This window comes from Rhincodon typus, chromosome 25 (genome assembly GCF_021869965.1).
Source record: "Rhincodon typus isolate 14 chromosome 25, sRhiTyp1.1, whole genome shotgun sequence".
Classification (NCBI taxonomy): domain Eukaryota; kingdom Metazoa; phylum Chordata; class Chondrichthyes; order Orectolobiformes; family Rhincodontidae; genus Rhincodon; species Rhincodon typus.
This window is the reverse complement of record NC_063356.1, coordinates 19,854,712-19,876,493: the sequence shown is the minus strand read 5'-3', so window position 1 is coordinate 19,876,493 and position 21,782 is coordinate 19,854,712. Positions and strand designations below refer to the sequence as shown.

Here is a 21,782-nt window from a genome sequence, read left to right as displayed (position 1 = left end):
TTCCTGCTCCTCAGATGCTGCTTGGCCTGCTGTGTTCATCCAGCTCTACACCTTGTTATCTCAGATTCTCCAGTATCTGCAGTTCCTACTATCTCTAACTGATACTCAACCAGGGTTCTTGTGGCACAGTGGTAATGTCCCTGCTTCTGAGCCAGAAGGCCCACATTCAAGACCTACCTTTTCCAGAGGTTTGTGATATCATCTTTAAGAAGATTCAATTTTAAAAAATCAATGGCTGATACTGAGGACCGAATACAGCAGAGTTTCAAGAGGATTTTCACCAGTGCAGGAGGGAACCGAAAAAGAAAATTCAGCAAGGTAGGGGAGTGCATGAGAAAGCATTGGTGTGTACAATGAAGGAAAATCCAAAGGAGTTTTTTTTAAACATGTAACCAACAAGAGAATAACCATGGAAAGAGTAGGAAATGGAAATGGCCAGTACAGATATCAGATTGTGAAATATTCTAACAAATAGACAGAGAAAGACAAATTGCCATAGAGTTTAGCAGCCTTAAAAGTAAATCTGCTGGTTTAAGTGAGATCTATCCCAGGCTGTTGAAGGAGGTTTGGGAGGAGATATCAAGTGTCCTGGCACTAATTTTTAAATTCTCTCTCTCTCTGGCCACAGATGAGGGGCTAGAGGACTGGAGAACTATTAATGTTGTCTAATTTCTATAGAGGGGATAGACCAGGAAATTACAGGCCAGTCAGTCTGACCTCAGAGGTAAGGAAGTTACTACCGTAGAAAAGATAGAGGGACAGAGTACATCTGTACATGAAGAGACATGGATTAACCAGGGATAGTCAGCATAGGTTAGTTTGGAAGGGTCATGTTTGACAAATTTGAATATTTCAAGGAGGTACCCAGGAATGTTGATAGTAACACATCTGATGTAGTAGTAGGCTGCTCACCGAGCCATGATTGTGTTTGATTGCTAATGTTTTGTCACCCTGCTAGGTGACATCGTCAGTGTGCCTCCAGTGAAGCGTTGGTGTTCTGTCCCACTTGTAATTTATATGCTTTGGTTTGCTGGGGTGGTTGGCATCACTTCCAGTTCTGTTTCTCAGTGGTTTGTATATTGGCTCCAGTTCATTGTGTTTGTTGATGGAGTTCCAGTTGGAATACCAGGCCTCCTAGGAATTCCCTGGCATGTCTCTGTTTGGCTTGTGCTATTATGGATGTGTTGTCCCAGTCGAATTCATGTGCCTCTTTTTCCATGTATACTGAGGCCAGTGAGAACTGGTCATGTCTCTTGGTGGCTCGTTGATGTTCATATATCAGGATTGTCAGTTTTCTTTGAGTTTGGCCTCTATAATGCTTCTCACAGTCCTTGCATGGTATTTTGTATATTACGTTAGTTTTATCGGTTGTGGGTATGGGATCCTTTACATTCGTTAGTAGCTCTCATAGGGTGGTTGTTGGTTTGTGGGCTACCCTGATACCTAGGAGTCTGAGTAGTGTTGTGGTCATCTCTGATACATCCCTGTACGGTAGGGTGACTGGTGTGTCCGGCCATGTTGTGTCTTCTTGTTGAGGTCTGTCTGAGAGGTAATGGCGGATTGTACTTTTTGGATATCCATACCTTTTAATGACTGCATATAAGTGCTCCTGTTCTGCTTTGCGCAGTTCCGGGTTGCTGCAGTGTGTTGTGGCTCGTTTGAATGATGTCCTGATGGCGCTCCGTTTATGGGTGTTGGGGTGGTTGCTGGTGTCATTAAGTATCTGGTCCGTATGGGTGGTCTTTCTGTACGTGCTAGTCTGGAGTTCCCCATTGTTCTTATGCTCCACCATTATGTCTAGGAGGGGTAGTCGGTTATAGTTCTCTTCTTTTGTGAATTTTATTCCAATGAGGATGTGTTTGTGTCTGTGTGTTTCCTTTAGTCCTTGTGCATTTGATAGTCACAAAGGTGTCATCTATATAGTGGACCCAGAGTTTGGGTTGGATACTGGACAGCACTGTCCGTTCTAAGCTTTGCACTGCTGCTTCTACTATCAGTCCTGATATCAGCAATCCCATTGGTGTTTTGTTGATTTCATTTAAATATACGGTCATTGAAGGTGAAGTGGGTTGTGAGGCACAGATCCAGCAGTTTCAGAGAGCTGTCCTTGTCGATGCTGTTGGTGTCATGGGGTGTCTGCCTTCCTGATCCATCCAGCTGTGTGGGAATTGTCTCATTATCTCGTCCTCTTCTATTTCTGGTGTCCTTGATGCTGTTGAGGAATTTTTGGGAGGTTGGAGGCTGAGGGGTGACCTTTTAGAGGTTTACAAAATCATGAGGGGCATACATAAAGGGATAGCAAAGGTCTTTTCCCTAAGGTTAGGGAGTTCAAAACTAGAGTTTAGTTTTGAAGGTGAGGAGAAAGATTTAAAAGGGACCTAAGGGGCAACTGTTTTTACACAAGTGGTTAGTGTGTGGAATGAACTTCCAGAGAGCGTGGTGGATGTAGGTAGTTACAGCATTTAAAAGACATTTGGATAAGTACATGAAGAATAGGAAAAGTTTGGAGGGATATGGGCCAAACCCGGGCAAGTGGGAATAGTTTGGTTTGGGAACATGGTCGGCGTGAACTGATTGGACCAAAGGGTCTGTTTCCATGCTGTCTGACTGTAACATGAAAATAGAGTGGTAAGTTGTGAGAAGGATAGCTGTAAACTGTAGAAGGATATTAATGAACTGTTCTGGTGGGTAGATTCGTGATAAATACGTGTGAGGTAATGCCCTGAAGGAGGCCAACTCGTCAACCTTTGTTGCTTCAAGGTTAGCAACTTCAGCCCATCCAATCTTTCCCCATTTCTCATACCTTCCCACTCTCTCAGTATTCCATAAGAAATTGTTTGTTAAGTGTAATATTGGTAAATCAGGGATCCCCTGTACTGCAGATGCTGGAGATCTGAAATAAAAACCACGTGGTGGGGAAGCATGTGGAGAGAGAAACAAATAATTTTCTGGATCCAGTGATTTCTTTAGAACTGTATAACCACACTATAGAGTGGACAGATTCTAGCAACAACTAGGATGTTATTGGCTTTGAAAAAATACGTGCTAGCTACATTTGTTATCTGTTAGTTTCAGAAATAGTGGTTCATTCTTCAGAATGTTTTTCTGTATGGGTGGCTGTACACTCTCAATTTCCAGACTCTGGTCTTCCTGGGCATATCCTGATAGTTCTCCTTGATGTGTGGCAGAGATGGGCCTCCTCTTGTAAAAGACTATCTTTGTAGGGTTGTTTTGTTGCTGTTATGATTTTGGGATGTAGAGTGTTATGTGGAGCACATGTGTTAAACACGAAGAACCATTTGTAGACATCCAGGTAGCATATAATTTCTCCATTTTGGAAGAAACGTTTTCTGAGTTGGAGGGGTTGCAACCTGTTGCTTTTATTTAAGTGGGCTGCTCTGCATTCTGTTTAATCTCAGCCCTTTTTTTATTTGAGCCAGCTATTATGGATGGAGTGGGACGGGTGGAGGAACTAGAGAACGGAAGTACATTTCAATTTTAGTTTGATTGCAGCCACTTGAATGTTTAGCAGTGCCCTACGTAAAGTGCACAGTTATGAAACTGATTATTTGCCTGTTCATACCTGTGGATTTGTGCTACCTTTTGCTTGTGTAATTCGAAGACAAAATTAGCAGTGTAAATGATCAATTTGATTGCGATATGTTTATGGTTACAAAATGATGCAGAGCTCCCTGATGATCGTCTATTTGTGAATTAATTGAGCCCTCATAGAGCCACAGTTTGGGTTTTGATCTCTGGTCAACGCTGTGTTTCCTGTTAGAGTTGTGGGAAAGTGTTGTGGCAGAGGCTGTAATGTTAGTTTCAACAGTGTTAAGGTGGGAGAGACAGATGGAAAATGATTTTTGTCTCTGATGATTATTCAGCAATGTACTCTTGAGCTGATGAGAATGAGATCAGTCATTGTTGCTATCGTATAGCTCCTGATGTTTGTCGAGTCTTGTATACTTTGTGTCATTTGTGTACAATGTTGAATGGTGTGAAGAAAAAACTGAAAGTATAACATTTATGTGTGACTTTAATGTGTTTAATCTTCATGCCGCCATATTATCTAAAATTACTTGCAGAATACTTGCTCACTTAGACAATTTTAAAAATGACAGCTAAAATGGCTTTACCTTGGATCCTTGCTGCAAATACTACTCTTTTAATGCACTTGAAAATAGTTAAGTTTCTTTATGATGAATTCTTTCCCAAATGGCCTAATTCTTTTTGGTGGTTTCCTTGAAGCATGGTCATAGTTTGGAACTCTAGCTGCCACTGAAAAATGCCTTACCTCAGTACAGTTGGAAATGTGAAAGTCAAACGTTCAACTGCTTCTATTCTATGATCTACCTCAAGGCAGCTGCATTGACATTATTCTTGTAATTATCACACTTGCACTTTCTGGGTGGTCTCATTACAAGTTGTTCAATGATCCATCCCAGGCTTTCTATTACTGACCGACATGCTCACCCTCCTTAACATCCCTTTATCATTTGTTTTCACATGTTAATATGCTGTACACTTAAGTGAAGACATTTTTCTGTAACATTCCACCCTTCCTTGACCTCGTTACCATGTGAACCTCTCTTGTTATACTGCTATTTGATAATTGACAATTATTAGGAGACAGCAAGGTGAGAGAAAGGATATGTATTCTGATTAGTAGAATAAGACATGGTGTTCCCCAGGGATCTTCACTTGAGCCCCTCAGTTTCATGATTATATTAATTGACTTGGATAAACGAAGAGTTAGATATCCTAAGTTTACAGGTAACTCTAAGTTATAAGGTTCGGTATGTTATACAGATGGAACAGGAAGTGCAAAAGGGCCATAAACAGACAGAATGCATGCAGCTGTGACTGATGGAATTTATTATGGGGAAGTGAGATTTATTCACTTCAATGAATCTTTACTGTGGTAGGGCAAAGAAATGCACTTCTCTCTTGTTTGTGTGTAGTTACAAAGTAATCAAACGGGCAAGGTGAGGCTTGAACATAACGGGGAAGAAGTTGTGGTTTAGTGAAAGCTAGCCTAGAGAATCCCCAACTGCAGTACTGTGTTCAGTTTTGGGCACCATCCTTTGGAAACGATGTATGAACCTTTGTCGGGGGGGGCGCTATGGGTGCAGATTCACAGGAATTAGGTCTGGACACTCAGACTTCAGCTTTGGGCAGAGCCTTGTCTTGTGTTCACTTGAGTTGACAAGATTGGTGATCTAGTTGGGAAAGGGTGTCAGGGGAAATGGAGTTGAGGACACATCAGTGATAGATTTAAATGGTGAATAGGCTTGAGGGGCTGAACGGCCGACTCCTGATCCTGTCCTTTTGTGTTGAGCATGAGCCAGGATTTCCTACAATTGAAAATCAGGATGTTCAAAGCCATTGACTCCATCTCCTTTCCTGGTTGGTTGCTCATGCTGAACCAGAGTGCTCGCATCCATGGCATCCAGGTAAACCCATAGTTGAGCTTCAAACTCTTCAGCTGCAAAGACTGTTTGCTTAGACCTATGCCCCTGTCTTACCACCTCTACATCTGTCCTACCCTCACCAATGCTGAAATCCTTATGCACACTTTTTTCACCTCTAGACCAAATTATGCAACTCTCTTCTTCTTGTTCAAATATCATCTGCAGCTGAAACCTAACTAAACACATCTTGACCAAATATCAGTCACCTCTCCTAAACCATTCATAAAGGCTTACAATTGCTTGTGGGGCATTTTTTATGTTAATAGATTTTATTGTGTTTGTGTGTAATACTGCTTGTTGTGTGTTTATGTTCTATTTGCTCTGTCTTGCAAGTTAAATTAAGTTTTGCCCTTGCATGGGCAAACCTGTTTTTCCACGATATTTTATGAATTTGGTTTTCTGAGGATATATATGGAGGTGTTCCAGTATGATAACTCGAAAGAAATTCAAATATATCCTTATTCAAGATAATTAATTGAGCAACTTGTTTTTTGTTTTGCAGGAATTTGCAGGCTGCCATTGGTGCTTATTATGACTTTGAGAGCCCAAATATAAATGCACCTTCTATGTCATTTGTAGAAGATGTTACAATAGGAGAAGGAGAGTCTGTTCCACCTGACACCCAGTTCACCAAAACATGGAGGATACAGAACACAGGTAATTACCTTGTTGGGCTGGGATTTTGTAAGATTAGGACGTTGATCTTTTAGAACTGAAGTGAAGTGAAATTATTTGACTAAGGGTTTTAAATCTTGGGAATTTTCCACCCTAGAGGTTGTTAATCTCCATTTTAAATACACTTAAGGCTGAGACAGACAAAATTATTGTTTCAAGGAACCAAGATGTTTGGGGAGCAAGTAGGAACATGGAATTGAAGTCCAAGACCAACCAGGATTGTGTTGAATGGAGGAGCAGGTTAACCAGGCTGTAATTCTTGATTTCCATCTTAAGTGGAAGGACACATCTAAAGGCACCCCACAGAAACATAGACATAAGTGGATGCTGGTAATTGGACCAGGGCCCAGAAATGATGTTCAAGCCCCCTTTATTTTAACTGTGAATTCTAACTTTTACAATGGTAATATGTACATAAAAATGAATGTGAATTTCGATGTATAATAAAAACTGCACTTGCAAACTTGTCACAGTCCAGTTTCGTTCACTTGCCCCTCCATGATGTTTGCAATTATGGTATGATGATTTTACATTGAGTTAGGGCATGGGAAACTGTAATGGAAAAATATTGACAATGTTAATATTTGAGTAATAAAGCAAGAAAAAAAAACTAAAAACGTATGTTAAAGTAGGAATAGACCATTTGCCTCCAAACTGACTTTGCCATTGTATGCAATCAAGGCTGATTTACCTCAACTGCACTTTGCATGTCCCTTATTCCTCAATTAACTGAGATCTGTCCCTGCCTTGAATTACTCAACATTTGTTCTCTACAGCCCTTTGGGTCAGGGAATTCCAAAGCGTCGGAACTCTGTATTGGAAATTAATATTGCAATTTAAAACAGAAAGTTTCTGATATTAAGAATAACAATGGGAACATTATGATGCTAAGTTGAGTGGAGAGGCCAAAAGGAAGTATGAATAAAGGATAACTGATAATATAAAAAAAATTAAATCTCAGGCAGTTCATTTTCATATTCTAAATTTCCATGGTGGATTTTTTTTGCCTGTTTTAAGTCTGTATTCTCCACATACTGACTGTCCTATGAGTAGAAACAATGGATTGGGAGAAATAATTATCACCTCTGTTAAATGTTCTTTTAACCTTCTGTATTCTACACAGAGCAATTCCAGTTTTTCTTGTCTTCTCAGAAAATTGAAATCCTTCATCTCTGGTACCATTCTCCTAACTATTCTCTGCATATCTGTTAAGCCTTTGCCAACTTTTTATAGTATAACAGCTAAAATTTGGGCCCATTAAACAAACTGACATTTCCCTAGTAATTTATGAAGACTTATCGCTTCCTTGCCTTTGAATATGATTCTTGTTTATAAAGCCAGGAATTCCATATGCATTTTTTTTAAAACGGTCTGATCACCTTGCCCTGCCACATTCAAAGATTTTTAAGCAGCTATCCATAAGTGTGTCTGTTCCTGCACCTCCTTGAAGATGATATGATTTTTGATTTATATTGTGTTGTCATTTCTCTTTTCAAAAAGTGTCACTTTACAATAAAATTTAATCTGCCCATTTCTCCAGTCACTCTGAATCTATCTTTGTCTTTTTTTTTAAACCTCTTTCCAAACTTTGAAGATATTCCCTTTCCCTAAAAGACCAAATCATCAAAGTACATTCTTTTAGTTCATTCAAGTGATGTGGGCATTGCTGGCTTGGCTGGCACTTATTGCTCATCCCTGAGTGCTCTGAGGGCACTTAAGAGTCAGCGACATTGCTGTGGGTCTGGAGCCAGGTGTAGGCCAGATCAGGCAAGGACAGCAGTTAGCTTTACTGAAGAAAATTTATGAACCAGATGAGTTTTTCCAATAATCAACAATTGTCACTTGTAAGCTATTAATTCCAGACCCTTTTTTATTGAGTTCAAATCCTACCGTCTGCCATGTTGAATTTGAACCTAGGTACCCAGAACCTTATATGGATCTAGTTTATTCACAGGCAAGTAAACTGCGTGTCTTACTTGAATTCTGAAGTCATTGCTTTATGCAGACAGCTTCCAGCAGACTGCAAGGTGTATTCACTTATTTCTTATAAACTCGGTTTATTTTCTTAGAACTTTCAATAAGTTGGTAACTTGAGGGTAACAAGAAACCAGCCAAAGCTCCGTCTGGAAGCTTTAACAGCCAAACTGCCTTCTGCCTAACAAAAACCAGCTCAACATGTGATTTAAATTCTTTCAATATTCTCTTTGCTCGACTGGTCAGCATCAGCCTCACTGCGATAGCCCCTCTTAATATCCTAGCGTCTGCTCGTCCTCCAGCATAATGCATCTTACATGCTAAAACATGTACAGTGTCCTTAGAACAATAATCAACTTGCAATTAACTTGCCAGGCCCCTTCTCCGAAACAAATATCAGCTTATTTGTTCTTTGCTTTGTTTTAAAACAAGCTGCTGCTCAAACCCGAAATGTCAACTCTCAACATCAGTTCAAAGTTTCAAGCAAAACATGAGAAAAATGAAGAAAGAGTGATGACACCAAAACCATGCACTTTCAAGCTCCAGTTTTGCTCCCAATGACCTTGTGTGAAATTTCAACAACTTGTTGGCTGTTACCTTGCGTACCTGTTCCAAAAGGGGAGAAATACTTGTGATGCCTTTGTCCTTTAGCACCGTACTCCTAGATCCAAGAACGATGAAAAACTGTACTTTGGTCACAGTTGAAGTACAGAGCATTTGAGATGTTGCTGACTTACCACTAGATCAGAGATGGCTACAAAAACTGATCAAATAAGGGGAAAAACTTCAGTCTGTCAGCAAGGAATGGTTGATAGTTAGTCGTTTTTAATTAAGGAAATGTGAATAAAATTAGGATATCCTTAAGGCAATGATGAACAAAGGAATAGTTTACTACAGGACATTGTTGAAGCAGAAACAGTGCGATCTTATGAAAAATAGTTTAAAACCGAGGAAGTCTTGAGTTGTGGGGCAGTGGAATTTTTCTCCAGTTACTGTAAGAAAATGTCACTTTTATGCTGTAAATATATACGGTTAAAATACAAATATGTAGTTGCAAATTACAAGTGTGCAGTATGTTTTAAGCACTCTGAGTCAAGGGATATGAGATTTGCCAATGGGAATGGTCAGCAATATTAAAGGCATGAAACTAGCAGCAGAACACACATTTAAAAATCCGTGTTTTTTTTCTGCATGTCTTTTAAAATATTAATATTTTAAAATATCAGTTCTTCCTGTTTTCTTTAAATTTGTCACCTGATCAGAAATCTTCTGAAAAAGCAGTGGCTGCTGTATTTACAAATTGACTTATTGTTACTCACACTTAAAAAAAAAAAAAAAAAAAAAAACGATGATCCATGAACCTACGAAATACACAACTGTTTCAACATGGAAAGTTAAATGGCATTAAGGTCCTCAATATGAATTTTCCCAGTTTTGCAATACTTGCAGAAAACCGATTTACAGGACAAAATATTTGTCAACTCGATAAATCGAAGTGAATCATTAAGAAAGTATACAAAGCTTCGCAGCGCCAGGGACCTGAGTTCAATTCTGTTCTCGGGCGACGGTCAGTGTGTTGTTTGCACATGTTCCCCGTGTTTGTATAGGTTTCTTCCTGCAGTCCAAAGATGTGTAGGTTAGGTGGATTGGCCATGCTAAATTACCTAAAGTGTCCAGGGATATGCAGGTTAGGTGGATAAGCCATGGGAAATGTAGGGTTACAGGGATATGGTAGGGGGGGGTGCATCAGGTGGAATGCTCTTTGGAGGGTCAACGTGGACTTGATGGGCTGAATGGCCTGCTTCCACAATTCAATTTTTATTAAAAAGAGAGAAATCGGAGCATGTTTATCTAAATGGACAGAGTCTGTGGCAGAGTTACAGCTAAAGATGGCAGTTTAGCAAAGTTCAGGTATACCCAGGCATGCAGCTGCAGATGTTAATACTCTGGGGTCTGGCTTACAGGTTGACATGGGGCATGGACTTATCCCAGTTCTGATTCCACTGGAGAGTTACCAGATAGAAATTTTAAAATGGCTTAAAGGAAAGTAAATCAAAATGAAGTCAACGCTTAAACGGTCTGATCGTGTAGGCTCAAGCCATCACTCCTGTGAGCCATGGTTTGCAAACTGTTGAGTCCATTGAGAATGTAATGTTGGAATAGTCAGCCACATGCGGAGTGGGGGCTTTTATCATTTTGACTGCAGGAGACAGCAGTCAACAGAAGCAAAATAGATGATGTTGATACAGAATTTAGTGAGCAAATTTAATTAGCTGGATAGGCAATCTCATTTTGACAAGGGATATGTGATCTGTTTTCACTTGTATCAGAGTACGATGTTGCCCAGTTAGGACAGAGATGAGGAGGAATTTCTTTCTTTGTCAAGGGTCATAAATCTCGTGAATTCTTAACCACAGATGGATGTAGAGGCTGTGTCATTTAATATGTTAAATACTTTTAATCAGTAAGGGACATCAGGGTTATGGGCATCCAACTGGCGATTGAAATTGTAACCATCGTGGAGCGGCATGGTAGCTCAGTGTTCAGCACTGCTGCCTCACTGTGTCAGGGACCCGGGTTCAGTTCGAGCTTCGGGCAACTGCCTGTGTGGAGTTTGCACGTTCTCCCCATGCCTGTGTGGGTTTCCTCCCACAGTCCAAAGATGTGCAGGTTAGGTGAATTGGCCGTGCTAAATTGCCTATAGTGTCTAGGCTTAGCCATTGGACATGTGGGGTTAAAGGGTAAGGGTGGTGGTTCTGGGTGGAGTGCTCTTCAGAGGGTCAGTGTGGACTCGAAGGGCCAAATGGCTTGTTTCCACAGCTGAGGGATTCGGATTCTACCAGCTCTATGAGGGAAGCAGGGGGGGGGGGGGGGCAGATTTTCCTGTTTATTTGATTCATGATTCAAGTTGAGCTTGAGAGAGAATGTAAGTTTTTGGCCTTCACAAAACTTGCGCAGCATTGAATGTTGTTTATTTATATTGCTCAAATGTAGTTCATTCAGTGTCACTTTCTACTTACAGTAGCCTATGAATCAATTGTCTTGTATGAATACAAGTGTCCTTATGTTCCTTTACTTAATCAAGTGAATAGACCACTTAGGATTTTAAAAAAACTTTGGTTTAATTCTGATCAAAGAAACAATCCTCGCTGTCACCTTGATTGTTCCTTGAGATATGGCCCCCATTCTATAAATGAAGGAATCAAACTTGAACGGATATGGCAGTCAATGGATTTGCTGAAGCTCACCAGATTTGGCTGGATCATATGAAACACTACTGGTTTCTGCTTTGACCTGCTAGAACTGTTTACTGTTCAAGGATAATCCTGGCATGCAAAGAAAACACCTAACTTTTATTCTGTACTGCAGTCTATTGCTTTAAATCCTTCTGCCTATCTCTTCCAACTTCATCTCCAATGATTGAGGAGCTCTTAGTGGGAAGAAGCGGCATCGTCTAATCAGCTGCCCCTGCTGCTTTCTTTTTTTGACCTTGTCTTGGTCTGCCTTTCCTTGCCTCAACTTTAAGCTTTTATTTTGCCAGAATTCATCTTCCGACTTGACCCCATTGAGTTGCTAACCATCTACATTAGTTTCCTGGCTCCTGCATTATTGCTGAAAATCTATTTTCTGATCAACCTGTTCAGACATGTTGTTACACACCTCAGGAATATGTAGGACTTGAACCTGGGCCTCCTGGCTCAAAGGGTACTACCACTGTTACTAACCATGTTAGCTTCAAATCTGTCATTACCACCACCCCTCAAACAAAAATCCCTCATCCTTACAAATTTCTGCATCTTATCCAGCTTCTTTTCCTGCAAAATCTTGGAATGTGCTGTGCCCACCAAATTTGAGTCACTTTTTCCCATTGTGTTTTCATCCTTCTCATTGGCTAACCACCCTGTCATAGTACAGCAACGGCCCTTGTCAAGGCCACAGATGATTTCTGTCTTCCCATCTCAGTTTTATATCAGCAGCAGAGTAGGTGGCAGATGAACTGCCTGCTCTTAGGCAAATTGAAGCCCGTTAGTGGCCAGTTAATATTTCTTACAGGGCTCTCCCTATTACTATTGGGCATTTTACCATCAACACCTTGGGCACCTTGCATTCTACAGCTTAGGGCTGAAAGGGGCCCTCTAATTTCAAACCTTTTCCCTCACTGGAGCCAACTTGATTGCCCTGACTAACCACTGAGCCTACTTGCCTTTACTGTGAGCCTCCTCAATGGTAGCTGTCCTTGGAGCTACTACAGTCACAGCAGGGATCAACAACCCCACTGGTGCTGCTGCTGGGACAGAATAGTTGCTGGCCACGTGATTAGGTGGCATCTCTTGGAGGTTGAACATCTTTCCTCAGAGGGGCAGAAGCACCTCTGCAGGTAACTGATTCTGGGACCAACAGAAGGACACTTGCTTCAGCTGGTGAGAAGGGCTGCTGGTTTTAAGGGAAATACCAGCTATGGTATAAACTTTGTTTAATGATGGAGTGGAAGCTTTAGTTTAATGAGACATTGTCATGTGTCCGCATTAGCGATGAAAACAATACAATGATAGCTTTGATCAAGCAAATCATTTTGTTATAATACATTACACATTAAGTCCAAACATCATTCCTCAAGTAAAATATGAGGTGATAGCCATGCTTGTTTTGAAGCATCTCTGTTCAGAGTGAAGAATGAAAAGTGATAATACAATTTCTGGGTGTTTATGGAGATAATTCATGTTTGGGAGGCATAGTTTATAGAAACCATGCAATCAAATAATTAAACTGGAACAGGATATAACTTTAAAATAGTTCATTATTTGAATACAGTGTAGATGCAGTAGTAACTGTATAGCATTTAATATTTAATATCAACCGAATTACGTCTACTTTGAGAAGTAATTCACTGCAAAACCATTATTAGCATATGGTATGCCACTATTGAAGAAAACCATACTGACACTTGATTTTTTTTTAAACCTTGTGGAAAGGGCAGCTGTTTCATGCATTTCATCTTCTGATTCATTAGGTAGGCCTGAATGTGGTCTTTTTCTGCTCCCTGTCCAAGTCTCGCTTTCTAATAGTACCACTAATACTGGCATTTTGTCATACAACTATGTGAAACTTGAATTGTGCTCAAATTGATAACTAAAATCGCTCGTTCTTCCGTCGCCTCAATTTTTGCATATCACTGTCACAATATATCACTGCCAGTCTTTGACTGTGTATAGCTGAAATTCTGTTTTATGGAACTGAAAAACAGAAACATGTACGTTGAAAGCTGTGGTATAAGCTCACTGTGTTGCAACACTTTACTAACCAACTAAATGTCCCTCCCATTCGTAGTCATTTGAATTTGATTGTCTAAATCTTCTTGAGATCTCAGGATTTAAAGATAGGTAATATGGTATTTTAACATTATGTTCCTTTGAACTGTGAAATATTGCAGATTTTCCCTTCTGAGATTGGGATGTTTTACAGAGCGTTTTTAATGAACAATAATAGGGCTCCTGGACAAAAGGTCAAGCTTCCAAATTGGTCATGAATACAATACAGCTAATCGTTTGGTAACACACAACTGGAGTATTGCTCAAAAAATGATAAATTTTGGCCAAAGTTTTTGTCTTGTACTTTTCAGGGCAATTCACGAGAAATAGCAAAGTAAAGGAAAAACAATATTTATGCTGTCTGAGAGGAGAGAGTTGATTGGTTGGCATTGGACTGTAAGTTGTTGCTGTTAGGAATGCATTAGTTAATGATGAGTGGCATTCAATTGCCAAGCTTTAGTTAAATTTTAAACCAGGCAAATTGACTGATCGGCCAAGGCACTGACCTGAAAAATGAACCAGAGAATGGCTGTCACCTGTTATGATTTGAAATATGCATATTGTTTGTACATCTTTCTGTCTGCACAGAACAGTGCTCAGTCTACCTGAGGTTTACCTAGAAGGTTAAGTTATCTCAAAAATTTACAAAACAGTTAAAGCTACATGTTTTACACTGCAACTATACAGGTGCATCATGCGTATTGATGGCTGTTGATAGCATGCAGCCATCTAACCAAAATGAGTAATGTGGTATGGGAATTTCCGTGCCAGTGTGATGTTAGGTATTTCCTAAAGACAGATGGAAGATCATGTCAAAAAAAAATCCCTTTGACTGATTACAACAAAAAAGTGCAGCCCATACACGAGAGTATACTTGCAGAATTTTCAACAATGACCAACATTAGATGTGGTTCTGTCTTTGGACAACATTTACTAAATAGTCTTGAGTGTACAGACAATTAATCTGACGACAAACAATTCAGGATTGTGAGTTGGGCTTGTATTGTGGAGCACCTCAGTGTCCTGGAAGGTACATATTTTAATACCCAGGGGCTTTCTTCTGCAGGTAGAAAGAACATCTGTACACACTGTGTGCCAGTTTCAACTCAGCAAAAAAGGTGACAGTCATTGTCTGGTTCATTTCTCGTTGCAATACCATCGGAGTCAACCTGCCTGCTTTAAAATTTTGGCAAAAAATGCCAGTTAATTTTGACTGTTGATTTACTGATGCATTCTCTATTATAAGGCCTCCTGCAATCAGACTCTATTTACCAACAAACCAGAGCTCTCCTTGTAGAGTAGAAATGTTATTTTCCCTTTACTTTAAAATTCCTGTGAATTGTCCTGATGTTTGCAAGATGAAAAGCTTTGACAAAATCTGTCCTTTTTCAGCAAAACACAACTACGTTTATCATTTTATAACCAAAACGTGTCCATAACATGTAATGGGACAAGGTTGTTGTCAGGTCTGTTTATGAATCAAAGTAAGTTACTGGTAGTAATAAATGGCACAATTTGGAATATGAGGCAATTCAATAATTTAGTATGTGGAAGCTTATTTTATTTGAGTGCTGTTTAACCCACAGTGTTACAGAAGCTAAGTGATATGTCCAAATAAGAGTAGTTTATGCTTCTCTTGTTTATTGTTCGGGAATTTAAAGGCAAAAATTTTAAACATTATTTGTTCACATCATGTTGGATGGAAAATCCATGTTTTACCCTTTATGGATCATGGAATTTGTTTTGTGCCAACTAAATCTTATTCTTTACTCAGTAGTTGTTCATTCTCCATTTCATTGTTATATTTCAGAAATAGTTTGCAGAAGAGTTTTTTTTTCCCTTATTTGGATAATTTGGAGAATTATATTATGGTTAAGTTAATAATTTTTCCAATTTGAATTATTTTTGAACCACTTGAGTCGATATGCCTGGACAGACAGTACTACTCCCCTTGTTTTCCCTTCCTCCTAGGCACAGAACAATGGCCGCCTGGTGTGTCCTTAAAATACGTGGGAGGTGATCAATTTGGGCATGTTAACATGGTGATGGTCCGGTCACTGGAACCTCAGGAAGTTACTGATGTCAGCGTTCAGATGCGAAGTCCGACAACGCCAGCAATGTACCAAGGACAGTGGCGTATGTGTACAGCTACTGGACTTTACTTTGGAGGTAATGTGATAAAATGGACCACCTATTTGAGAAGAATTGGGGCAAGTGATGTTTCGTCCCAATATTTTCTTGTCTAAGTAATAAATAATTTGACTCTTTCTTCAGTGTATTAAAATTCCAGTTCCAATAATCTGAGAGTGCTCAATCCACTTCCTGCCTATTTGGATTTCTAGAAAATGACTATAATAAATGTTCTGCAAGGCCTATTAACCTGTGATAAATTCACAGGTAAATGTATAGTCTCATTACATAAAACATTATATTGTTAGAGGGTGGTCAGGTCTTGCATTTCTTGTTGATGTTTACATCTCTGGGACAGGGATTTTCAAACATGTTGAGTCAGTCATAGCCTGTGAAGGCTGGTAATTTGACCATGAAGTTGAGGTAGTTCTTTCATTTTGTACTACTGTTTCTTATACAGTTGGTCTGTTGCAGAACCTTTGGATTGAAAGGCTTGCAAAAGGTCATTCTTAACTATGTGGCCTAATGATTGGATCAATCCTTAATCACGAGAGTAAAACCACAGTATCAGCAGCTTGAGATGTGTGCAGATTATCAGGAACATTCTGACCCCTGAGGCTCCATTTATGCAGCTATGCTGCCACATAGAGAAGAAACTTCGATATGCTTTATAGAAAGATTCTGATTCTTCATCATTCAATAGTTTTATCTTCTTTCTGTTTAACAAGACAGACATTCCGCTTTAGGATGTTTATACATGCTTAAAACTTGGGTGCTGTATTTATCTTGCTCCCCTGTAGTACTTTCCCTCCTAACTTGTCGTCTTGAATAACAGTTTTAATTCATGTAAGTTTTTGATAAAGATTAGCATGTGATGAAATGGCAGTTTGGAAGATAAACTTGTAATTTCTACCATTGCTTTTCTGAAACAAGCTGTATGATGTTTTGTGTATTTCATTCAGGCTTACTCTTAAGTCCTTGCATTTCTCCCCCTTTTCTATTTCTCTGTCCTTATCCAACTCCTCAGTAATAGCAAGATGTTGCACAGTCTATATGCAAAAGGTTTAGGCACAATTTTGAATATAGAGGATAGAGCTTATTTTATTTCGAATTTGTTCAAGCTGTAGAAAGTGATACATTAACCATGTGAATCAGCAAAGAAAGAGAGCTTTTCTGCACTAATTTATGTTAAAAATTGTTTCACGTTTATAGAGGAGATGCTGTAAATGGGCTTGAGACCAATGCAGAGTCTGAACAAAACTTAATTGACATCACAGATTGTTATTGAATAACAGCGATGCAACAGCTTAATAAAGCTGAGATAACAAGGTGTAGAGCTGGATGAACACAGCAGGCCAAGCAGCATCAGAGGAGCAGGAAAGCTGACGTTTCGGGTCGAGACCCTTCTTCAGAAATGCCTTAAGGCTCTTAGTTTTTTTAGTTCCTAATATTATCAAGCATGCAGTTGGCTGCAATGCCTACGCAGCTAATAAGACATTGATTGGATGATGGGTTAGAACCATTATTTTGTCATGTGACAAATTCACACCCTTGAGCATTTTGTTTTTGAAGTATTGCTGACTAGTTGTGAATTTCGTCTACACAGCCTGGAAACCATATGATGAGAGTCATTTGTCTGTTTTTTTACCCCTCACTGGTTATTGATTGGTATTTGAGGCCAAGGGAAACGTCTTCCAAAGCACCTTTGTAGTTGGGAATTGTGTATGGCTTTGGAAGATGGGTCATCCTCAAGAAGAAATCTTTACTGTTTCATATTAGATGCTGACAGGAAGTAAACTCATTTGATCTCTGATAAGTGATGGAAAGATGCCAACAGTAATGGGCAAAACCAAGAAGAATGGAATGCAGCAGAAACTGATTACAATGATTGTGCCCCCCCCCCCGCCCTTTGCTGATCAAGTCAGCTGTGTAATGATTAAAGATGACCAATTTGAAAACGACCTGAAAAGGCTCATGTTGTTCAACAAGTAGGATTTGGAGCAGGAATAAGGCATTCAAAGCCTGCCTTCCAAGGAATCAACAAAGGAAACTAGATAGATTTATTATTTCTCTTGATGCAAAATATTCTAACATTTGAAAACTTTCCAGGAAAAAGTTATGCCACTGGTGGTGTGAGTGACTGGCCTTGACAGCAAGGCAGCATTTAACTTGGCATCCAAGACCCTTTTCAAAACTGAAGTCAGTATGAGTCAAGGGAAAAGTGCAGCATTGCTACAGTCATACTTAGCGCAGAGAAAGATTGGGGATCACTTATCTCAATCTGAGGATCACGTCCTTGCAGGAGTATCGACGAGTAGTGTTCCAGCCCCAGCTACCTTCACCTGCTTCATCAATGACCTTTCCCTTTCATAAAGTGAGAAACAGAGATATTCAGTGATGGTTACATAATTTTAAGCACCACTTGTAGCACCTGTACACTAAAGCAGTTCATGTCCAAATACAGCAAGCCCTGGATTTGCTGAATTCCCCACTATCAATATTGCTGAATTCCCCACTAACAACATCATGAGGGCATTACTGAACACAAACTGAACTGCATCACCTATATACTGTGGGTTCAAAAATTGTCCAGGGCTGGGAATTCTGCAATGGGTAACTCCCCTGGAGTTGCAAATGGGATGATGTACAAGGCACAGGTCAGACGTGTGAGTGAAAACCTTCCACTTGCCTGGATGCGTGCAGCTCCAACAACAGCCTAAAAGCTCAATAGCATCCAGGACAAAACAGCACACTTGATCCACACCCTATCCACCACATTCCACATTCACTTCCTTCACCAACGTTGAGCAGCAGCAATGTGTACTACTTTGACAGTAGACTGCAGTGACTGCCAAGGTTGCACTGACAGCACCTTCCAACTCTGCAATCTTTTTCATTTGGAAGGACAAGGGTAACAGATGCATGCAACACCACATTCGAATTCTGCTCTAAGTCGATCTTTGGTGACTAATTTGGGACTATTTTGCCATTCCTTGACTTTCTGGGTAAAGATGCTGGAACTCGTGGACGTCACGATATATAAATAATTACCGCAAGAGCTGTAGCAGTTCAAGGCAGCTTACTAGCACTTGTGTTTCTCAAGTGCAATTATATTTGTGCAAGAAATTCTGGCAAAGCTAGCAATATCCACATGCCTGAATAAATAATTATGTTAGAGTTGTACAACATGCTAATAGGCCCTTTGTGTCCGCTCTGATTATCAGGCACTTAGCTACTGTAGTCCTATTTTCCAGCACTGTAGCCTTGTATGCAATAGTATTTCAATTGTTTATCTAAATACTTCCGAACTGTTTCGATCATTCCTGCCTCTACCACCCTTTCAGGCAGTGACCTCAGATACCTGTCATCTGTGTGAAGTGATTCTTCCTTGTATCCCCTCTAAACCTCTTGCCCCTTAGTAACGGGATCCATAATGTGTTACTGCCTATCTACCATATCTATTATCATAATTTTGTAAACCTGAATCAAGTTTGTAACCCGCTTGGGCAAGTGTGCTGATTTTTGGACTCCATCACTCCCAGGGTTTTAATTTACGTACACAGTCCCTAAAATACCTGTGTCAGGTTAACAGGAAATGTTGACTGGATTCCTGTATTTGACAAGAACTGCTATTTATTTCAAGCAAATTGTTCTCGCCACAGGTAAACAAAACTATGAACTATCAACATATAACTCTGCTAGTTGAAACTCTAACCTCCTTTTAAAACCCTTACACACAGAGACACACCAGCAAAAAATTAAGTGGGGTTGTTAGTGGAGAAAATAAAAACTCTGGAATAACAGACACCCATCCACAGGATTGATTAGATGTTAATTTTGCTTCCCAAACATTTCTGTTCGTCTTCCTTTTTGGATTCTTTCACTTTGCAGGAAGCATAGGCTGATTGGTACATAATTAGAAAGTATCTTGCATGTTGTGACCATGTTGTGACGATGTTCTGACTTTAAGATGTTATTTTGTCCTTTTTGTTTCAAGAGAGGTTGAACAGGGGGTTCCGAGCTGTCTTTGAGAAAGTAAACAGCTTATGTGGGCTTGGGGTTTTTGTTTAAAGTTGGAACAATGAAGGAAGTCGAGCTGGATAACATCCCATATTGGAGAAGTTAATTAGTAACAGTTACTGTATTTATTGTTCAGTTAAGTTTTCCAATAGAGTTAACTATAGTGTTTAAATAAATTGCATTTGCTTAATGTCGAGTAGTTTGACTAGTTGCATTGCCTCAGGAACAAGGCACTTTACATTTGCCTTGAAAAATAGGAAAATATTAGATGTAGGTTACCTTCTTAAAATATTTTGAAGGCGCCTGGTCTGGTCCATAACACATACTGGTTAAAGGCAACAGCTTACAGCAACTGATGGGAGAAAATAACTGGCTTTCTTCAGGTACTTGTACTGCACAGAGGGACATAAAAATGTTCTTCCAGCAAGCCAGGAGCTGCTTGCCCTTTATTGTAAAGCCCCATACAACATGACCTGAACTAGTTGCAGGTGCCCCTGCCCAGGAGGCAATCGGAGAACTGTTGCCAGGCAGATGTGCATTGGCATCCACAGCTGATCACATTTGCTGCCTGTTGCTAGCTGAATCACTGCCTGTACTCTCACCCTGGTGCCATATTATCTAATCTCCCCTCCCCATCTGCTTGCAAAGCAACAGTGTAAACAGAATTCGTAATGAGTATTGAGTAACTTGTTTTAAATGCAGCAATTCCTACCCCAGTCCTCGGTTTTAAAAACAGTACTATTCTCATTTTAATCCACAAATCAAAAATACAGAAAGTTAAGAGTTGTGGCCTTTACACAGGTTGTGTCTCAGCTTTTTCTGCTGTAAGGTAGGAATCACACGACACAAAGTTATAGTCCAACCGGTTTATTTGAAAACACAAACTTTTGGAGCCTCCATCCTCCTTCAGGTGTTAGTGAGAGAGAAAGTATCCGCCACAGAATTTATAAGTAAAAGATCAAAGATTCACACCATTGATGAGGATGTAGCATGCCTGTGTTGATATGTGTGATCTTCTTGGAGATCCTCTCCACTTTGAGCTGGCAGTTGGTGGAAGGTAGACAACCCTGGCCTATTTACACTCTGCGTACCTAGAACACTCTAGCCCAGGCAAATACAAGTGAATCTGTTGTGCACTTTTTCTAGTGCAATCACATCAAGTTCATCTCAAGAAAAAGTTTGTAGATGAAAAATATGTAAATGCAAGTTGTACTGAGTGCTATGGTTGTTAGGAACATAAGAATTTAAGCACTAAAAGTTATAAATGTCAAACTAATCTTAATTATGTACTTTTATGTCGCTCTCAGATGTGATTTGGGTGATTCTGAGTGTTGAAATCGGAGGCCTTTTAGGAGTTACGCAGCAGCTTTCTTCATTTGAAACAGAATTTTCTTCACAACCCTGTCGCAAGATTGAAGGCAATTTTAACCCTTTCGCTTCACCACAGAAAAACCGGCAATCTGAAGACAACAATGTGAAGGACCCCGGGGGCCAAAGTACAAATCCAATTAGTAAAAATTCATGGGGCCCAACTGAAGACCAAAATGAACAAGATCAAAATGGACTGTCGCAGAACTCTGTAAATATCTCCCCTAACAGTCACTCTAGCAACTTATCTGTGGTGACTTACAGTCAGGTAAATACAGAATGATTTATTTTGTTTGTCCCTTTTTTTTATATTTTATATGCATGTGTGAATGAGCTTATGAAGTCAAGGGATGGTAGTGTTGGGAGAGAACCATTTCCCATTTGTACTTTGAAACACCATGAAATATCCCTAGCTCAAGTCATGCTGTAGGTCAGATATATTAGGAGCCTAATTTCATTATAATTCTTGATGAAAGTAAACCTTAACTTCAGAAGCGATTGCTGGATTGGTGAGATTGTTTAAAATTTGAAGGTAACTTGTCTCATTTTGTATTGTAAAATTGGATTGAACTACCCATATTGAATACTCTTACCATATGGGACAGTGAAAGTTTCATCTGTTTTATCTTGGACTGTAACAATACATTGTATTGGTAAGCTTTCTCTTTTCTCCTATTAATCTCCTGGATAACAGCAAAAGTAGATGGCTGACTTTCTGCGACCTGCAATTTGACATAAAGTCCTTTTGAGTGCAGTTTCCTTGACACTGGGAGGGGAACCACATTTTGCATCCTTAGCTTCATAAGAGTATTTGAATGCTTACCAACGCTGAAGA

The 21,782-nt window shown here is 39.7% G+C and overlaps 1 protein-coding gene across 1 annotated transcript in view; it reads left to right on the top strand.

Annotated features, from left to right (window-relative positions):
- Positions 1–5,963: 5,963 nt before the first annotated feature.
- Positions 5,964–21,782, top strand: part of ilrun (inflammation and lipid regulator with UBA-like and NBR1-like domains) — a 56,704-nt gene continuing 40,885 nt past the window's right edge. Inside the window, exons 1-3 of the mRNA XM_048611992.1 lie at positions 5,964–6,128; positions 15,401–15,598; positions 20,887–21,215. Coding sequence (XP_048467949.1) covers positions 6,038–6,128; positions 15,401–15,598; positions 20,887–21,215 — 618 coding nt within the window. The 5' untranslated portion in view covers positions 5,964–6,037. The remainder of the gene's footprint in view (positions 6,129–15,400; positions 15,599–20,886; positions 21,216–21,782) is intronic.